The 17878-nt window shown below is 44.0% G+C and overlaps 1 protein-coding gene across 2 annotated transcripts; it reads right to left on the bottom strand.

Annotated features, from left to right (window-relative positions):
* Positions 1-1293: 1293 nt before the first annotated feature.
* On the bottom strand, positions 1294-16804 carry kcnj10a (potassium inwardly rectifying channel subfamily J member 10a). Of its 2 annotated transcripts, none has more exons than XM_086196928.1 (6): positions 16368-16804; positions 9964-10353; positions 9289-9500; positions 8824-8955; positions 8421-8598; positions 1294-4843 (listed from the first exon to the last, which is right to left on the bottom strand). In XM_086196928.1, exons 2-6 carry the CDS (start codon positions 10343-10345, stop codon positions 4443-4445), a joined length of 1305 nt encoding a protein of 434 aa, XP_086053054.1. In that variant the 5' UTR covers positions 10346-10353; positions 16368-16804; the 3' UTR covers positions 1294-4442. The 2 variants fall into 2 exon arrangements, with proteins under 2 accessions (XP_086053054.1, XP_086053053.1); XM_086196927.1 differs by lacking the exon at positions 16368-16804 and adding an exon at positions 11103-12033.
* Positions 16805-17878: the final 1074 nt, after the last annotated feature.

The following is a 17878-nucleotide window of genomic DNA, read 5'->3' as shown; positions in this document are numbered from 1 at the left end:
TAGGTCCACAAACAGAAATCACAGTACAGTTAAAGCATTGACAGGAATTTGAACAAAAAAACCCAAACTGCCTATTAAAAGCCTGGAGGATTGAAAACAGTTGATTGTTGAAAATAATGCACTCTAATCCAATCGCTGTAGCAGGACTGAGGATGCACTTTACTCCTCCTGACCCCAGGAAAATGGACTTTGAAATCCAGACTACAGGGCGCCACCCAGTGGTTGTAGAAGAAAATCATTGCTGGTGAGAACTTACTGAGGAAAGTACATAGAAGTAGATTTACACATCTGTATGAAGCCGCATATCTGAAAGATGTTTTTTCAAATCGTTGGCCTTCATAACCTTTATGTTTATGACACATCCATAAAAACAGGAATTACTAATTCTCTCTTCCTCTGTTTAGAACATTTTTATGTGTATTCACGATCATAAGGCACATATTTACATCTTTTTTATGTTTGTTATATCATCATGATATGGCTTTGTTCTATGTAAATAGTTTTACATCCGATTCTGTCACAACTTCCCGATGGAGGGCAATCGTTTCTTGTCATAAAATTATATAAAACAACAAACAATAAATGTTTTAAAGTTGAAATAAAATGTCATTTCAGAAACGATTATTGTCTTACTGCTTTCATATCATTTTTAAATCCTGAAAATGACAATGAATCATTTGAAACTAACACCCGCTGTTCTCCATTTTCTCTCAGGAGGACTGAACAGAAACCAACGCGTCAACTTCCTCACTGAAGTGGCACTGACAGAGTTGGAAAGAGAAACTGCAATGACACAAGTACCAAAGTACACTGATACTACTACAACTATCAACTTGAAGCAGAGGTCCTGCATGGGTGGCGCCCCCCTGTGGCTCTGGCTGGCTTTACACCCATAAATTAGAGCAACACTTCCTCAGTGTCCTCCTCAGATCCTTCAATCTTACATTTGGTTCAAAACTAGACATTTTATAGTTTTTAGTACCTGATACGCGGACAGATGGTTACAATTACTGCAAATAGTACTGCGGTTTCAAAGGATGCTTGTGATGCCATTTCATATTCAGGATTCCTTGAACCTGCAGAGACGCAAGAACACAGCTTTAGTAGAGCCTGTGGCTAGGCTAGCACCGCTAAAGCTAGCACTGACATGAATAAACAATGCAATAAAACATAGAGTGACTTTTGATTGATCAGTACAGTGAGGGAGTGATAAGTGAAGTCATCACTTGCTGCTCAAGGTCGCCTCCAGGCCCTCAGGAAGGTCGCTCCGGTGCAGACGACTCTTTGTCGAGGTGTTGGGATATTGATGGTTAAAATATAGAAGTCAAAATCATGAGATTTTTCATTTCTGGCCGACTTCGACCGCGTTGTCACAGCTCTTCTTTCACGAGCTAAATCCATGCGATAGATCGCATTCATTTTTGGTTTTTTTCTTTCACTAATTGAAATTAATCAGTTACTTTGACAACAACCGTCACACATTCTCGTAGACAATAGGGAGCATTTTTATGCAGCAGAGCAAAGAAGTTGTGTTGCTGCCCTCTGCTGGCGACTCAAATCTCTGCTGTTACCTCGAGATTATTCCGGATTAATTTTTTTTTAATCTGTTTTTTTTTCCTTCCTGAATTTGAAGTCATTCTGGAGAGTCGTGGAAGAGAAGAGACCAAGAGTGAAACTCCCGTAACAGCGGAATGATGAATGATGGAAGAAACATTTGGGGATTAAACTTTGAAGGCAAAGTACTTTTCATGCACAGACGTGGCAAATTGTAAATAATACATTTATTACAAGAGGCACTTAAAGTACATGAGCAGTTGACCAATGAGCTCCCAGTGTTAAAGGTGATCCTTTCTCAAGCTGCAGAACTGAAGACAGTATCGAGGCAAACACTGGCTATTTTCTTGGGTTTCTCACCAAACAACGGCTGAATTTGGAGTAAAATAAAGAACCTTGCAACCTTCAATATGTTCATGCAGTTCTTTTGAATCTTAAAGTAACTCATGGAGTGGAAGTTAACTTCCAGTTGAGAGACAAATAATTCCATTTCATTTTGATCACTTTGTTGTGTTTTCCTTGAAAATGACCCATGTGCTCGCTAATTAAACATGTTCTTCTTACAGTGTAACAAAGCTAACAGCAGTAGTGGTGAGTTTATCAGGACGAACGCAGAGCAAATTATTTGACATCGTACACAAAAGAACGTGCTGTACAAGAAAAGACAGCTGGCAAAGAAGTCCACTCTCACAGTATTAACACTCTCACGATGACAGTCACACACGCAGCCACAGGATTTAACGGTGTAACACAGTGCATTAAGTATCAGTTAGTTCAGTTATTCCTTTTGTGTGAGATGCCACTTTTTCAGCAAGTTAAAGTGCTTTTAGTAATATTACTAAACATTTTTCTCCAAGACGCGACATTTGTATCAAAGAGCACAAGAGTTCCAGGCGTTAGAAACTGTTTGGTAGATAAAATATGATACATTCTTTTGAAATCCTTCGTTAAAAAATAATCCAGTATTTTCTCCACCTGTGCAGGTGTTTTATTAATTCGAGGATAAAATTAAAAAACTAAAAAAACAGTACCGTCATTCAGGGATTAACATCAATCCATTCCATCGATGCCATTTTCTCTGCGTGGAGGTTTTGTCGTCCTCGTAACACAAAGTGAGAATTCTCTTGATTTTTCCCTGCTTTTTTTTTGTCGCATTCCCAGTGAATACAAAGCAGATAGAAGTGAACGTGCGGGGGGGGGGGGGGGGGGGGGGGACTGCGACTGAGTGACGACGTGTGGTGAAAGTTTGTCTCACTTAAGTTTCTCCTGATGTCCACTCAGAAAAGAAGCTGCTCTTCCACGGTCCAGTCCTGTAGGTGGCGGTAATGCGCCTATGAGCTGGTTTACCAACTGTCAATAAACCCAAAAGAAGAAGGAGAACCTGATCCTTGCCCTTTTCCACCCTCCATGTGGTGGCAGCACTGCATCTACAAGCTGATTTCTCCAACTCAAGAGACAGAAGAAGCTCATGTGCTGCAGTCCGGAAGGTCAAATTGATTTTCTCCATCGACGAGTGGACCTCAGGTGAAGCGTCCCAACCAACCGCTGATATCTGCGCCTGTCGAGGCCTCCCAGTTTGAAGAATAGCAGCCTTGTTTTCAGAAAAGCAGAAGAACTACACTACCCACAGTCCTCAGGGAACAGACAGCATTTTCAATGGGTGGAGGGCTCTGTCATCATGGAAGCGCATACTGAACCAGACCCTGTCGGCCATTTTGAGGTTCATAAGTTCCCGCCACCATTTGAGTAGAACCTGAACCGTGCGCCAGGATTTCCCTCACTGACTAAAAGGGTGGAATATTTATGTGTTGTAGTTGAAGCCACCTCAGCCGGGGACCAAGTTAAGACCAAGACCGGATTGTACCAAGTCCAAATCAAGAGCAAGACCGGAGTGTACTGAGACCACGTGAAGACCAAGACAAGGCCAAGATTGGGAGAGGTAAAAACCAAATCAAGACCAGAGCCAGGAAGCAGTCTCATAAGAGTCCCGCTGCCTTTTGTGTGTTTGTTGCCACATTTAATTATGCAAAAGGTAGCAGACATTTTCCTCCCAGCTCCATCTTGTGGCATCAATTGCAAGTTGGCGAGCAACAGCAAAATATTAAGCTGGACTTTTGCAATGGCTTGAGGACTAAGTAGCTCCCTCGGTGGAGATGCACTCAGCCAAGCCTTTTGCAGTTCTCTCTATTTCCACGTTATCTTTTGGTTATGAATTACTCTTTGTGGCGAAGATTCATCTGCTTGCTGGTCATCGTGCTTCCTGCTGTAATAATCTCAATATAAAGAATTTGCCTGAGCGTCAGTGGAGGAACGGAACTCTGAGGTTCACTGGCGCACACTAGGAGTCCCGTTCTCTTGCTGGGGAGACGACGGAGCGAGGAGCAAATGAAGAAATTAATTCACTGTTGTAAGGCTGTTGGCGGGCGGTGTGAGCGCTGACTGAGGGGTCATGGAAAGGTGGACAGGCGCGTCAGCAGCCTTTCACATCTCCAACAACCTCTGAGCGAATGTTCAAGTAGGCTTGAGTGTGAACATCAAAGAAATCCTTTTACTTTTTGGTTCAAAATGATTCTATGAAGATCTGGAATTTGAATTCCAGAGGGAAGTGATGTGAAAAAGATTTTTGCAGCCTTGAAACAACCTCCACTCACTGTCGATGATTCTCAGTCAAAAGGACGAATGCACTCATGTTTAGGACGTGTGGTTCGCCCCCTTTGAAGGTGCCTGCAGGTGCAGAAACCGTCTCTTCTCTATGTGACGTTGTCTGTGGTTTGGGGTCATGGTGGAAGAGCAACTGGATGTACTTCCTGCCGTGTGGTCCACCAAGCGAATGTGTTGTAGGGTTTTGTCTGGGAGTGGGGGAGGCGGTTTTATGTGTTCCTCCTGTCTCAAACGTTGCTAATGCGTACACTCAGTGGGCTGCTATCTCTGATGCGCCCCCTCTCCTTACCCCTCTCCTCCCCCCTGTACTTCTCCTCTAGTCGCATCTTCTCAGGATCTGTCCCATCCTCTTTGTTGCCATGGCTACGAGGCGTCTGGCTCGATGGAATGTCCTGTTTGAAGAGTGGCTGGGTTTTGGTTTTGGCCACTTTGTCAAAGAAAGCAAAATCAGCCACGTATTTTCCTGAGGGGGACAGGGACACGACGGGAGGGAACTCATAGCCCCAGAGGATCTCGTCTGGGAGGTACGACGTCCGGACCTGGCAGGTAGCCGAGGTGGGTTCCACTGTGGCGCTCATGATCACCAGCAGCTCAAAGTCCGCCAGCTCTGGGTCAGTCCAGCCGCCACCTGGAGGACACAGGAGACCCGATTCTTAACAAACATGAACCTTTTCCACGAGTTGCTTCCTTTTTAGAAGCTACGTTTATTCAGTAAAAGTCATTCATGTGTGCAGCTCAGGAGAGACACACACGCTCCCTCAGAGGTACATCCTGAGTTTTCCAAAACTCCCCGCATGTTGAATATTCTTGTCGTGCATCAACACAAAACCCCCATTACACAAAGGATACACACTAGAGGACATATGCGCTCACACACACCTGCATCAACAGGCCTCACTCAGAATGCAGACGCTGTCATCTGTCTAAACAGTCCTTACCCTAACCCAGACCCAGAACCGCTCCCACCACGGCGAAAACACCGGGTTTCGCAACCGCTTTTACACACTACAACATACTTGGAGGTTCCAGGCCATTCTACTCCCAGCTCATTGAATAGCTCTGAAGCTAACTTTTGGGGGAATACACTTGTTGCCTGAGAAGAATATACTCTCCTCTCCTCTTTGCTGCATTTGAGTACTGAGACCCATGCTAGTTAGCTTAGCACAATGAATGGTAGTGGCTGGGAAGGGTTAGCATAAACCCAGGATCGTCTTTTGAGCTGGTTTCTTTTTAACACCTACATTACTTCTTTGTGTCTCCAGCCTGCAGAGAGAGCCGGCTACACATTTTAAGCTTACAAGCGACAGATGGCTTACAACAGCAACACTGTTCAAAATTGTATGTTTGCAAACTGTCAAGCACTTTTCTGGCATGATTCACACATCCCCTCTCTACCCATACGCACATGAATCCAGAAACACTTCATTTGGTGAAAAAAAAAACCCACAAAAACCCCAAACCACAACACTTGCTGTTCATTGCTGCCAGCTACAATTGCTAACAGGAAGTTGAGAATTTGCTCAAATCAAAGTGTTTTAATCAAACCTGATGATGGACAGTGAGGGCAGTTCTGCTGTTGTTAGCCTTCAATCTCTGCTAGCTTCTAGCCTAATATTTGTGGCTGGCTCTTTTTGCATTCTGGAGTCACACAGTTGTCATGCAGGAGGGGGAAAAAACGCCTACGTGAGCTGAAACTACTTATTCATGCATATCATTTTAAAGTAAGTTGAGTGAAAATAATCATGAAAACGTTTGTAGAAAGTGTTTGCAGTGTGGCGCGAGATGTTACACTCTTTTTATGTAGAATATGTTGAACTTTGCTGTCTAATTACTAGAAACAAGTGCAAGAGGTGAACAAGGTCATTGGTTTATAAAACCTTGAATCATGGCCAGCTTCTCTGAACTAAAATGGCACAAAAAGTGATTTTTGGACGGCTATAACGACATGGTCATGGGGAATGTGTGACATACTGGCTCAGTGATTTTGAACAGCGGTTTGCCTTCTCTCCCGTACAATGTCTCTCCCCAGTAACCTGCTGTCCTGATTCACTTCTATACAATCACGTAATGTTCCATGTTCCTACTTACAGAACTGTAACTGCTGAAGTTCCTTTCCCATCATGCATGTTGAGAAGATAAAAGAAGCGTCACAGGGAACTAAAAGTGCTGTTAAACAAGAGCTACGTTGTTCAGCTCAGGCGTAAAAGTAAGTCAAAATACCGCAGACTACACTCTCCAAAACAGAGGTAAAAGACAAGGACACTTTTACAGGTACACGATTGAAGAATGTTACCTGGAAGGTGCAACATTGATACTCAAGAGGCCAGAAGTGCGTCTTTTTACTAACAGAGTACAAAGTGAACTGAAGTGCCCACAATAGGTTTCCTAAAGTGGAACAAGCAAAAACATTTGGACCCTTCAGGTACACACTGGTACCTCGATTTTATTTTTTTTTTCTAATCCCCTTGGCAATTGTTCAAGTGATGCTAACCTCCAGGTTCCCTACGGCGCTCTATTGATCCTCCTCATGTCCTGTATCACAACATGTTGGTGCCACAACTTCTTATGGTGCCAAAGTCCTGCAGCATTAGCATTGTGTTTGGTGGGTCCGCTTCTTAACCCTACCTTCTCGATTTACATCTGTAAATGACCCAGATGAAGTAACTTTGGGGGTTGGAAACAGAAAACACTGTTCCAGTGTGCACTTACCGAATACACCGTGTCATGTCCTCTGTAACAAGACCCGATAAATACGGCTGTTAGGAATTCAAGGTTTACAGCAGATAGGGTTATTACGAGGACAACTGGAAAGAGTAGAGCTGACAGGGAAGGGATGATGTCTAAAGGGCCACAGGTGGAAGTGAAGATAAACAGTTAGAAGCCATGACAAGAAAACTGAGAAGATCACATGGGTTGGCAAACGATGCCATATACAGTAAAACTGAAAGTTCCACGATTACAGACCTCCAGTGCTGAGAGAGTCTTTGGTGCTGTAACTGGATCTGCGCAGGCTTCGTGTCAGCACCCCTCACTGTACGCCATTGTGCTCTAATGAGGGGTGTCTGTGGCCATCTCTCACAAACATTCCAGCCAGAGAAACCCTCTTGTCCAGTGCCAAACCAGCCCAACGCGAGACAGTTGAGGCAGCGCATGACTGTAAATACCAACACACCTACATACATGCTGAGCGTACACACAGACTTATTTATGCAAAGACGTTCAATTTTGTGTAAAACCATCTTCTGATAAAATACACATGATCTCGGGGAAGAATTGGTTACATTTCTTTTAAAGCAAGAAAATGTAGCTTTTGCAGTCGTAACAGTGACCTCTGCTGCTACAGTAGGGAATGCCAGGACGCTGGAGCAGAATATTTGAGCAGCAAATGTACTATAATTTTCTAGAAATGCCATTTAAAGGAGGCCATTTTGTGATAATAAGGTGGCAGGACCCAAATGAAGAAGAATAGAAGTAAAAAGGATTTAGTACTCAGAAACGAAACTTGCAAACTCATGTGAGCAAACGAGGATGAAATGGCGGGAACACAACCAAACTAAAATACAAACTTAGCTAATCATGCAGGCCAGAGAACTGAGAATAGTGGAGGAGCTGATTGGACGAGAGACTCTAGGGGGAGCAGGGCAGGGCCTGACAAGGCCTGAATAACAAGCCACAGGTCATCACAGAAAAAAGGGAGGGTAAACAGGCGAAGGCAAGAAGTAACAAAGCTGAGACTCAAGAGGGAAGAGCTTTTCAAACAATGAAAGTGAGGGAAAACAAGGAGCAATATGAAACAATTCAAAAACTAGAACCCGAGGATGAAGTCCAGAACTGATTCCATGACAAGAACAAGATTCCAAACTGAAACAGTCAATATGTGAGTGCGATGAGCACAGAGGAAAGTATATCTTCAAATTAACTGAATCCTTTGCACAAGTCAACTACAGATGTACACGAGAATGTGCGGTGGTCTAAGGACTGAAGAGGTTCTGAAACTCCCAGAGGGGAAAAAACACTAAAAATTACTATTGGAAAATCAAGAGTTGTGTTGAGTGTCATGGGGTGTCGATCGCCAGAACCTTTTTGACACGTGTGGCGGTGGCACCTCTCCTTGTCATCAGTAGCATAGCTATAATTTGAACGTGTTGGCAGCAGTATTTCAGAATATTGGGTGGTATCTTTCAAAGAGGGGAGTGGTGATCTACCTTTTGCCGCCCAGGCTCTAAGGGGGCTGCTGTCATCAATGATGTGATAGAAGGTCAGAGGGATGATGAGGAAGGGGCTGTCGCTGGAGGTGTCCACTTGGAACGGTACGTTTCGCTGGTCTAGCCGCACAGTCTCACCCTCCTTTGTCAGGGATGTCTGTAGCAGCTTTCCCGTCACCTGGGAGCCAAGATGGAGTCAATAAATGTAGCCAAGGCATCCTGTAACCGAAAGGCCCCAGGTTTAACACCTGCTATGGCCAATGTCTTGCGTAAAAGCCAGTGCCCCTAAGCAAGGCTGCTAGATATCTCACCTACTAGCTAATTCGAGGATGGTTACTTAGGTTTATGTGTTTGGGGTTGTAAAAATTTAAAGACAGTACAAAAGAAAACTTGACTGGCGCACCTGACATCCTAGAAGCAGGCTTTTACGCATGTTGGCCACCCGGATCATGAGACAGGGTCTGCCCTCGTGATTTGACACAACAGCATGCTGGCTAAATTTCACCGTCTCGCCTCTCTTCTTTGGCCGAGCAACCTGCAAGAGGAGGGACAATGTTTCAAGGGAACCTAACAAAGACATGTTGCAAAAAGAGGAAAGGCACATTTGGTGTGTCTATCAACTGCTTTGTCTTCCACAAAATAGGCTACGAAATGCCATCATAGGATGGCAGTATTGGGAAAGATTTGCCATGTCAGCGCGAAACAAATCCATTTTTGCCCCTTTACCCTTTAGAAAAAGTAAACACAATATGTTTTTTTTTATACATATATTTGCATTAACCTTTTCTAATGTAGTACTTTAAAAATGCGCACCAACCAGTGTGCAGTTGCTACATTACCCAAAACTAAAACCACAGCTATCATTCACCTTAGCAAGAAAGGTGCCAGTAATGAAGATCTCCATCACCATGGTGATGACCAGCTGAAAAATGAGCAAGATGATGGCGACAGGACACTCCTCAGTGATGCACCGGAAGCCGTAGCCAATTGTGGTCTGCGATTCCAGAGAAAAGAGGAACGCTCCTGTCAGGGTCTTCACCTCCATTACACATGGTGTGTGGTTGGAAGGGGGGTCAAACTCTAGAGGAGGTCAGGAAGAACAGAAGGCCATGGTTGGGGTGGGTCACGTAGTATCCCCCAGGTTTTTTTCCTGTTCACAATGATACATAGCAAATTCACCCTACCAAGCTGTCCTGGTCATGGCTTCACTCCCTCTGCCTCTTTGGGGAGCACAGGGGACTACCGGATGCTTCCTTTGTCACATGTGACATGTGGTTTCCCACAGTTAAGTCCTGATACTTGCTAAACAAGCAACTGATCAGAGGAGACACGAGGTCAGTGATCAGGACACTTACCCTCATTCTGTTTCTCCCTCGCAGATACAACCAATCATGTCTTTACAGACAACTAACCAGGCAACGCAAAGGACTACCAGACCTGGGTGCCCCCCAAAACATTTTCAGTCCACTTTATGGCGGGCCCCACTTTTACAGTAGGTATTGTTGGAATAATTAACCACTCCATTGATGTTGACCCATCTTACCCAGTAAGTCTCCATGCACCAATGCCACCAGGTACCAAAGCACGCCAAACAGGAACCAGGTCCCAGCGAAGGTGGCTGAGAAGAGGAAGAACTTGTAGCGCCATTGCATGTCCAGAAAAGTCGTCCAGAGGTCACGGAGATACAGCGCCCCTCGCCCGCTTACATGCTCGATGCGTACATTGCTTCGACCATCTTTGGAGAGAACACGTCGTCTCCTTCGCAGAGCACTGGCGCTTCCGGCTCCTGCTGCTCCTGCTGCACCGGTACCTCCAGCACCCGCTGTGGAACCTAGCAGGGGCCTGGTGATGTCAGTCTGTGTCTGGGAGTGGCACACCTTCTGAGGGGAGGAGCCTTCTGAAGAGGGGGGTGTGGCTGAGGTCATGGCTGGTGCTACGGGATGTAGAAGGAAAGAGGAGACATCAGGAGGTAAGAGAAAAGAGAGAGTGATGCTTGTAAGATTGTGACTAAGTGAACAGCAGGTGTTTGTTGTTTTTTTTTTTTAAAAAAAAAGGTGAGTACTTAAAAAAGGAGAAAAGATCTGGTGACCACATGAATGAGGTGAAATGACGGAGTGGAACATTTGGACAGAGAGGAAGATGAAGGGGGGATTAGAAACCTGTCACACCAAGCACATTTCCCCATTGAACAGTGTTGTTGCTGTCCATGGTGGTCCACTTAACCCCCCTTTTTCTTTCACAGAAGGCAGCTGGCCTTGTCAAAATAAAAGCTGCCTTTCAGCATGAAGGCACAGCTGCTCTTTCAAATTAAAAGTGTAATGGTGTTGGGTCATTCACGAGGCAGTTGCACAAGACAGCTACTGCATTTAGATGAGGGGGTGACTGTGTTTTCTGAGATGAAAAATGAGAAAAAGGGTGAGACTTGAAAATAAGGGCACATTAACAACAGCCAGTTAATGCTGAGTTACAAAAAACAGTTCTGAATGATCGTTACCCAAACATAATTGACCATTAATTAATGCTCTTTGGGACCCTTAACGTAAAGTTGGGAAAATTCCCCAGTTGTTCAATCTTCCTTCAACCCATAAAGTTAGTTAGCATTTAACTATGTGTTTAGTCATTATTTACTTATGGTTAACTAAGCATTAATCATTATAAAGCATTTACACTTATTACCCTTACCCTTCGCTAACGTAATCTTTTGGCGGTGTTTGAAGTTCAAGCTAACATTATCCAAGCTAATATTTTCTTTGGTGTTTTTTCTTAGCTCTAAGCTAACTTTATCTTTTGTCATTGTTCTTAGCTCTAAGCTAACTTTATCTTTTGTCATTGTTCTTAGCTCTAAGCTAACTTTATCTTTTGTCATTGTTCTTAGCTCTAAGCTAACTTTATCTTTTGTCATTGTTCTTAGCTCTAAGCTAACTTTATTCTTTGGTGTTGGCTCTTTTTTCAGAGCTAACGTCATCTTTTGGTGTTGGAGAGTCGTTATAAGCTAATGCTATCTTTTGGTGTTTGTGTTAAGTTCTACTGCTCATCAACACTCTAATATATCTTGAATATTTAAAATTTGGGCTTCTCTTTGGAAGAATATTCAAAGTGGCCCCCTTTGTTACAAGACAGTTAGCAGCCCCCAAGTATTTTGAGTTTAAGTCCCCTGTTGTAAAGTGTTGTCAGATAAAGGGATAAAATTTCTATTGAAGACGCTAATTTTCCTTGCGGCCTGCTCATTTTGATGAAACCTGTTTTGGGCTAAATTTAGCATTTGCGACTACAATTGCAGCATTTGTGTGAAGCCTTGTTTTTAAGCCCACGACTACTCCTCTGATACAATCACACTGGCATCATTTGACTGCAAATGCTTGACGTGCAAGTGAGTGGTGTGACGCAGTGGATCGTCGGTATGTCGACAGAGTCCTGACTCAACCCGACGGTGACATGGACTCTGATTGTCGCTGCACGGGTCGACCACTGTACGCACAGCAATAAAACTGTCATGTGGGTTACAGTTTCTCTTCATGTCTCTTGCTCTCACTCACTCTACACTAAATGGCTCTTTTGTCTCAAACTGCCTCTGCCTTCCGGAGCGAATATAACAAACCCCCAAAAAACAAAACAACACAAACAAAAGCCTAAGAACTACGGCGATGTGATACGCTCTGTCCCTTCTGACCCTCCTCTCTGCTCTCGCCATGCTGGAACTCACACTGAGCATATGAATAGAGATCTGTGTTGATGTCTGTGCTTGGAATACTAAGATGCAGAGGAGAGAGAGAGGAGAGAGGGAGGCGGGGTCAAGAGGAGGCGCACGTGATTGGTTGTGTCCATCTCCAGCTGAGCTCGGAACCCACCACATTTTCTTCCTACACTTACAGTAAAAAACATCCGATTATTGGACATATAGAACTTCGGACAGGATGAGGGTGTAATACACAATATCAGCTATTGTCCAGTGCTGACCGGCACTGCTAGCAACATGACTTGCTAGCAGTTGCACACTTAATAATCCACAAATTAAAGTGGAAACTGATTAAATCCAAGTGTTGACTTATATCAATGCTTGAAGGAATTCACCAACTTTTTGTTAAATACACTTACTGTCCATCATCCTCAGAGCCAGATAAGAGTATGGGACGCTAGTTAGCTTAGCATGCTATGAAAATAAAGTAGGCACAACCCCAATTTAGCAGTGGCAGACCTCTGTTTGTCTCATTCTGTGTTTCACTGAGTAGAGGGGTTTCCATCTACGCTGGGAACAGAGGAGGTTTGCTTGTTTGCTGCATTGAACTGAATTTTTCACCTTGTTGCCAGTAAATGAGCGACTAGCTTGTTTCTGACTGACCACCATCTGTTAGCCATGTCCAACAGTGCTTGCTGTGTTTTTCAGATTACGATAAAAAATTGCTGCATGAAGGTAAAACCTCTATGCCATAAGTGATTATGTTGGCAACTGATCCAGGATCATGTCAATGTTTGGTAACAGCACAGGGGAGAATGGTTCAGGATGTTTGCAATTCATTTTCGAGGGTCCGTTTTCCTTTCCCCACAAATATGAAAAAAAGAGGCCGCTGGAACGACTGATCGAAATCCTCAAGCTAAGCAGTACAAAAACAACTTTACAGTAAATTTTCATAGGAGCAAGGCTAAAGGTGCTTTAATGCTAACTTGTGTTCAGAGTTGATGTGTATGAGTGAATTGAATGGTTAAGTGCAACTTTGTCAGCTTCGCAGTGCTAATGTCGCAAATACACGCCTGTAGCGTGCATCAGACGGCTCGGGCAGACCTACCTGTGGCGTGATAGGCTTTGGACGTAATGGGGGCATACTGACGGATACAGACTTTCATTTTAATGCTTTATTTTGTGCCAAATGTGCAAAGTGCCTCCGTATCCGTAAAGCCAGAACAATATTTGTGGCGGGTCACTCGCTGAAAATGATACTGATGATGACTTTTTGCACTCAGCGGACCACCACGCTCAAAGTTAGGCTCTCTTCCTCCCTGTCCGACTCGCCATCCCTCTCCTCCCCTCTGTCCTGTGTGCACAAGAATCCTTTGTTTCCGTGGAGATGAAAGGGACAAAAGCCACCATTGAAAAATACGCCGGGGTGAGCGAGCGAGTGAAAGAGAGAGCACGTTAGACGGAGAGAGGAGAGCGGGACGAAACGTCGAAGTGTGTGTGATAGTGTGTGAGTATGCGGTGCTTGACATTGTGAGGGGGCAGTGATGGGCGGAAGAAGAGAGAGAATAATTGGTTTTGAGGGGAGGATTGAGAGAGAATCGGGTGGCTAAAGGAATGATGGTGAAGGAGAGAGAGAGGAAGAAACAGGTCGCTGACAAAAGATGGTCATTAGTATTCCAGAGGAGAGAGTAATCCCTTCCCCTCAGTGCCTCTGTCCAGTGTCCACATCCAAAAAGAACCCCCACCAGCCGGTACACCGCAATCAAAAGACTCCAGCCTGAATGGCTGCACCGTCCACGCCACAGTGGCCGCAGCGTTGGCCTGAAAGGACGGACGAAACATCAACATGAGGCCGTGCCAAGAAGGCATTGGCTCAGCCAACACAAGATGTGCATTACCATGCTAATGAGTCGCTGTTGAGACGCGTTTCTTCTGCTTTGTTTGTAGAAACGCGGCATGTCGTCGCTTCTTTAGTTCCACCTTGAAATCGAGTTCTCTGCCTGAGCTCAACTTGATCAAGCGAGCAACGATTCAGTTGTTGTTGACACGAAGATAAAAGTGCAACTTTACCTTTATTGTTGTAGTCCCAGTAGGTGGTGATGTACAGTGAATACAGTAATGGCAAGTACTTTTACTCAAGTACTCCATTTGAGTCTGTACTTTTACTCCACCATATCTCAAGTGGGTTTTAACTCCAGTACATTTACGTAAACTCACCGGTTCCTTTAAAGATGCTGCATAGAAAACATGGTCAAACTTGAGTTTTTACTTTCAACTCTTAAGTATTAAATGTCAGCGGTTGAAGGATTAAATGCTCTCAAACGCTCAAATATACAAACGCCTTAAAGAGTGTGTACTTTTGATACTTATTTTCACTGAAGTAGAATTTTTAAAACACTTACTTTTATCTGTGTGCTGTTTTTCCTCATTATTTCTACTTTTACCCATTAAAGTACCTTTGTACTTACTCCACTACTGCCAAAGTATTTGAAATTACAGTTCAACACCACTGGAAATTACAACCTCGAAGTAACGAGTCTCTGACAGTGTCAATCAAAACTGAACATTATTTTATCACTAGAAATGCAAGGAATCTCTGGATGTCTTTGTCTTTGACTCAAAAGCGACCGGTCATCCTCAAACTTGCCGTACGGATTGTTGGTGGCCCGAGGAAGTCTAGAACAAAGTTGGAGTGTCTGAGATGACAAAATGACAGAGATCAAAGTCTTAAAGCAGGAAAAGAGCATTTTGGAGAAAAGTGTACTTGATGCCGGAGGTAACGCTACGCCTCCCGCCTGCTAATCTATCGAACGATCACTAAACTCATGTTCCTTTCATGCTTCCTTTTGGGAAGTTCTCAGGCAGTATTTACTGAATAGTGCAGCAATCATATGTCCTGTTTTGATAGGATTTCTAGGTGCCACCATTAAGAAGTTGCAAAGGTTCCAGTTCATATCTGAGAGGAAAGTTCAATCAGAGCAGCATAATTATTCCTGCATGAAAATGACCCTCTGAATGTAACTGGCAGTCACGTCTCCAGTAACTGCCTAGGGGCTGTTTGGACATTCCATCTTAACATCATTTATCTTAATGCGGATGTTAACAATGGGAAGTAAATGTGATCGGTAACCATGGCGATCAGACGAAGGCCACAATGTGTCTGTCTGAACCTCAAGATAAATCTAACGCTTCCCCAAAGTGTTGGTCTCCACTTCCTTAACGCAGAATTAGCGGCTGAAGAGTTACGGCACTGGCCTCGGTCCAGTCAAGGAGAGCAGCTGAGGGCCCCACGGACATTGTGGTCTCTGCCGAGGTCTCTAACAGCCCGGGGCCCGTCCCTCTATCTGCTGTTGATCTGCTGCTGAGGGTTTCTCAATGGGACTGGCGGCAGAGTTCAGCAAACCCCTGACTTTTGTCACACCAGCATGAGAAATTTAAGCCGTATTCAGTGTACGATCAAGACGCTACGACCTCCAGCCGCTGCCACGTGTGTTGTGGGCTGAGAATGATGCTGTTAATCAGACATGTAAACACGGCTGCTCTGTAAACACCACAGAGGAAGAAGCTCTGGACACCTCCAGGATTCTAATTATACCACACAGTGGATTCGTCACAATTGCAGCAAAATCTGAGAGTACGTAGGTGTTATTGGATTATCAGTATCATGGGAAATTACAGAGCTCTGGAGCAGCTGGAGAGAGAAAATAATAGTTTTGTGGCTTAAAAATATGTTTCTTAATTTATATAAAGCGTGACAGAAGATTACATCTGTACCTTGCCACAAAATAACTAAACTGAGGGAACAAGTTATATTTTGAGGCCACAAAATAACTACGCTGAAGTAAGTTACATCTTGTTGCCACAAAATAACTAAATCGAGGGAACAAGTTATATCTTGTGGGCACAAATAACTACACTGAGGTAAGTCAGAGCTTGTGGCTGCAAAATAACAAAGTTGAGGGTACAACATATATCTCATAGCCACAAAATAACTGAATTGAAGGAACGAGCTATAGCGTGTGGCCACAAAATAATATCCTTTTCCCTCCTCCTCAGGCCACTCAAGGGCTCCGTAGAAAACAGCATAACAGGAAATCATGTAAGACAAGACAGGTAAACCTTTATTGGGGGCTAAATCAAATGTTAGAAACAGGGACTGTAACAGTTAAGCAGTTGTAAAATTGGTTGGGAAGTAAACCAAGAACACAATAATTATAGTATCATCAACATAGAAAAGTTACTTTAAAAGGTCATTTGTTGTAGTTTCTTACCTCCCTGTTGGCTTAACAGACTTTGACAGCAGCGTGAAATCTTGCAGCTTTCGTGAAAGTACTTTTATTTTATTTTTAAAAAATTTAACTTCACGGTTTTGAATGACGCGCACTTGTTGACACCTCCGTCATCTCCCTTTGACATCACATCGCTCGGTTTTGCACTCCTCCGGCGTCATCGTGTCATTAAAAACAAGAGAAGCAGAAGCGGGTAAAAAGCCAGGAAGATGGAGGGTGAGGAGTCGGTGAATGGCTCCCAGCACACTGGTACTGGTGGTGCCGATCCCAGCTCCCAGTTACTGGGCCATTATGTAATCAGATGGAGGGGCTGTGAGGGACCCCTGTGTGTCCGCTGTGGCTGAAGTTAAAGAAGTGCTGTCCACTCCTGTGAGACCCCCCTGCCCGCATCTCTATATAAACCCACAAGTATTCACACGGCCGCTGTTTCACCACATTTTTAATTCATTAATTCAACTCTCCTCCCAGCTTCTCCTCCCACCCCCCCAACCCCCCCGACTGTACTATAAATGGGCCTCTTTGTTGCCGGGCCTCCTCCACTGTTGCTGCCTTTGTCAACTTTCTGGTGTAAATGTTTGATGGTTAGAAGATACAAGCCTGGAAGTTGTTTGACTCAGACGGAGGTGTTTACAAACCAAAGGGAGAGGAAACTCCTTCAGGTTCAGTCCGTGAGCGGTGAATTGATAATGGCGGGGCGGCTCTGTGAGCCTGGGCCACGTCCGGCGGCGAGCTCGTGACTGGACAGCGACAGGAGACCAGGGCCAATTAGCGAGATCACAACCAGTACACCCACGATAAACTGGAAACTGTTTCACCTGCACTGAATGAAGAAGGACGGAATACCGCTGCTTCTCACTCCTCTCGGTGCGGTAGAGGGATTCCAAGAGACGAAGCTGAAATCCGATTAAAAGCGCGACCCTAAAATCAGCATTTAAATCTGGAAATACACTTTAAAGTATTAGAAAGTTACCTTTTTGTTTTTCACTAGTTGAGAATCCCTTTGGGGTTGAAAAAAACATGTCTCACTTTTGAATATCAGTTGTGATTGTGCCCGGAAAAAAAAAAAAGAAAATAGAGGAAAGAAAAGGAAAAACATGAAAAAAAAAACCCATTTACATTTGGCATATGGACAAACTTATAAACAAAAAAAAGAGAACAAACGACACAGCAGCAGCACACATCAATCAAGATTTTACACGTTCACACACGCAAGTTAAACTTGATCAGTCGTCGGGTTCAGCAGATCACCATTTTACTCCGTTTATAGATTTAATAGATTATTTCCTGATTTTAAGTCTTCTTTTTCCGTTCTCCTCCTTTTGTATGCTTGAGTTGTAGCGTGTGTGATGGTAGAGTTTGGAGTACTTAGGAATATTAGGAGCTACAGCCATGGAGTGTGGCAGCACAAACTAATACAGCTGGAGTTGCTCGAGTCTCTGTAGGAGCCAATAAGAGATGTTTTTATTCTATGGAACATGGAAAGGGCATCTGTC

Source organism: Aulostomus chinensis, chromosome 24 (assembly GCF_037954235.1).
Source record: "Aulostomus chinensis isolate RoL2024-O1b breed Wild chromosome 24, RoL_Achi_v1.0, whole genome shotgun sequence".
In the NCBI taxonomy this organism is placed as follows: Eukaryota; Metazoa; Chordata; class Actinopteri; order Syngnathiformes; family Aulostomidae; genus Aulostomus; species Aulostomus chinensis.
This window is presented reverse-complemented; position numbering and strand designations above follow the sequence as displayed.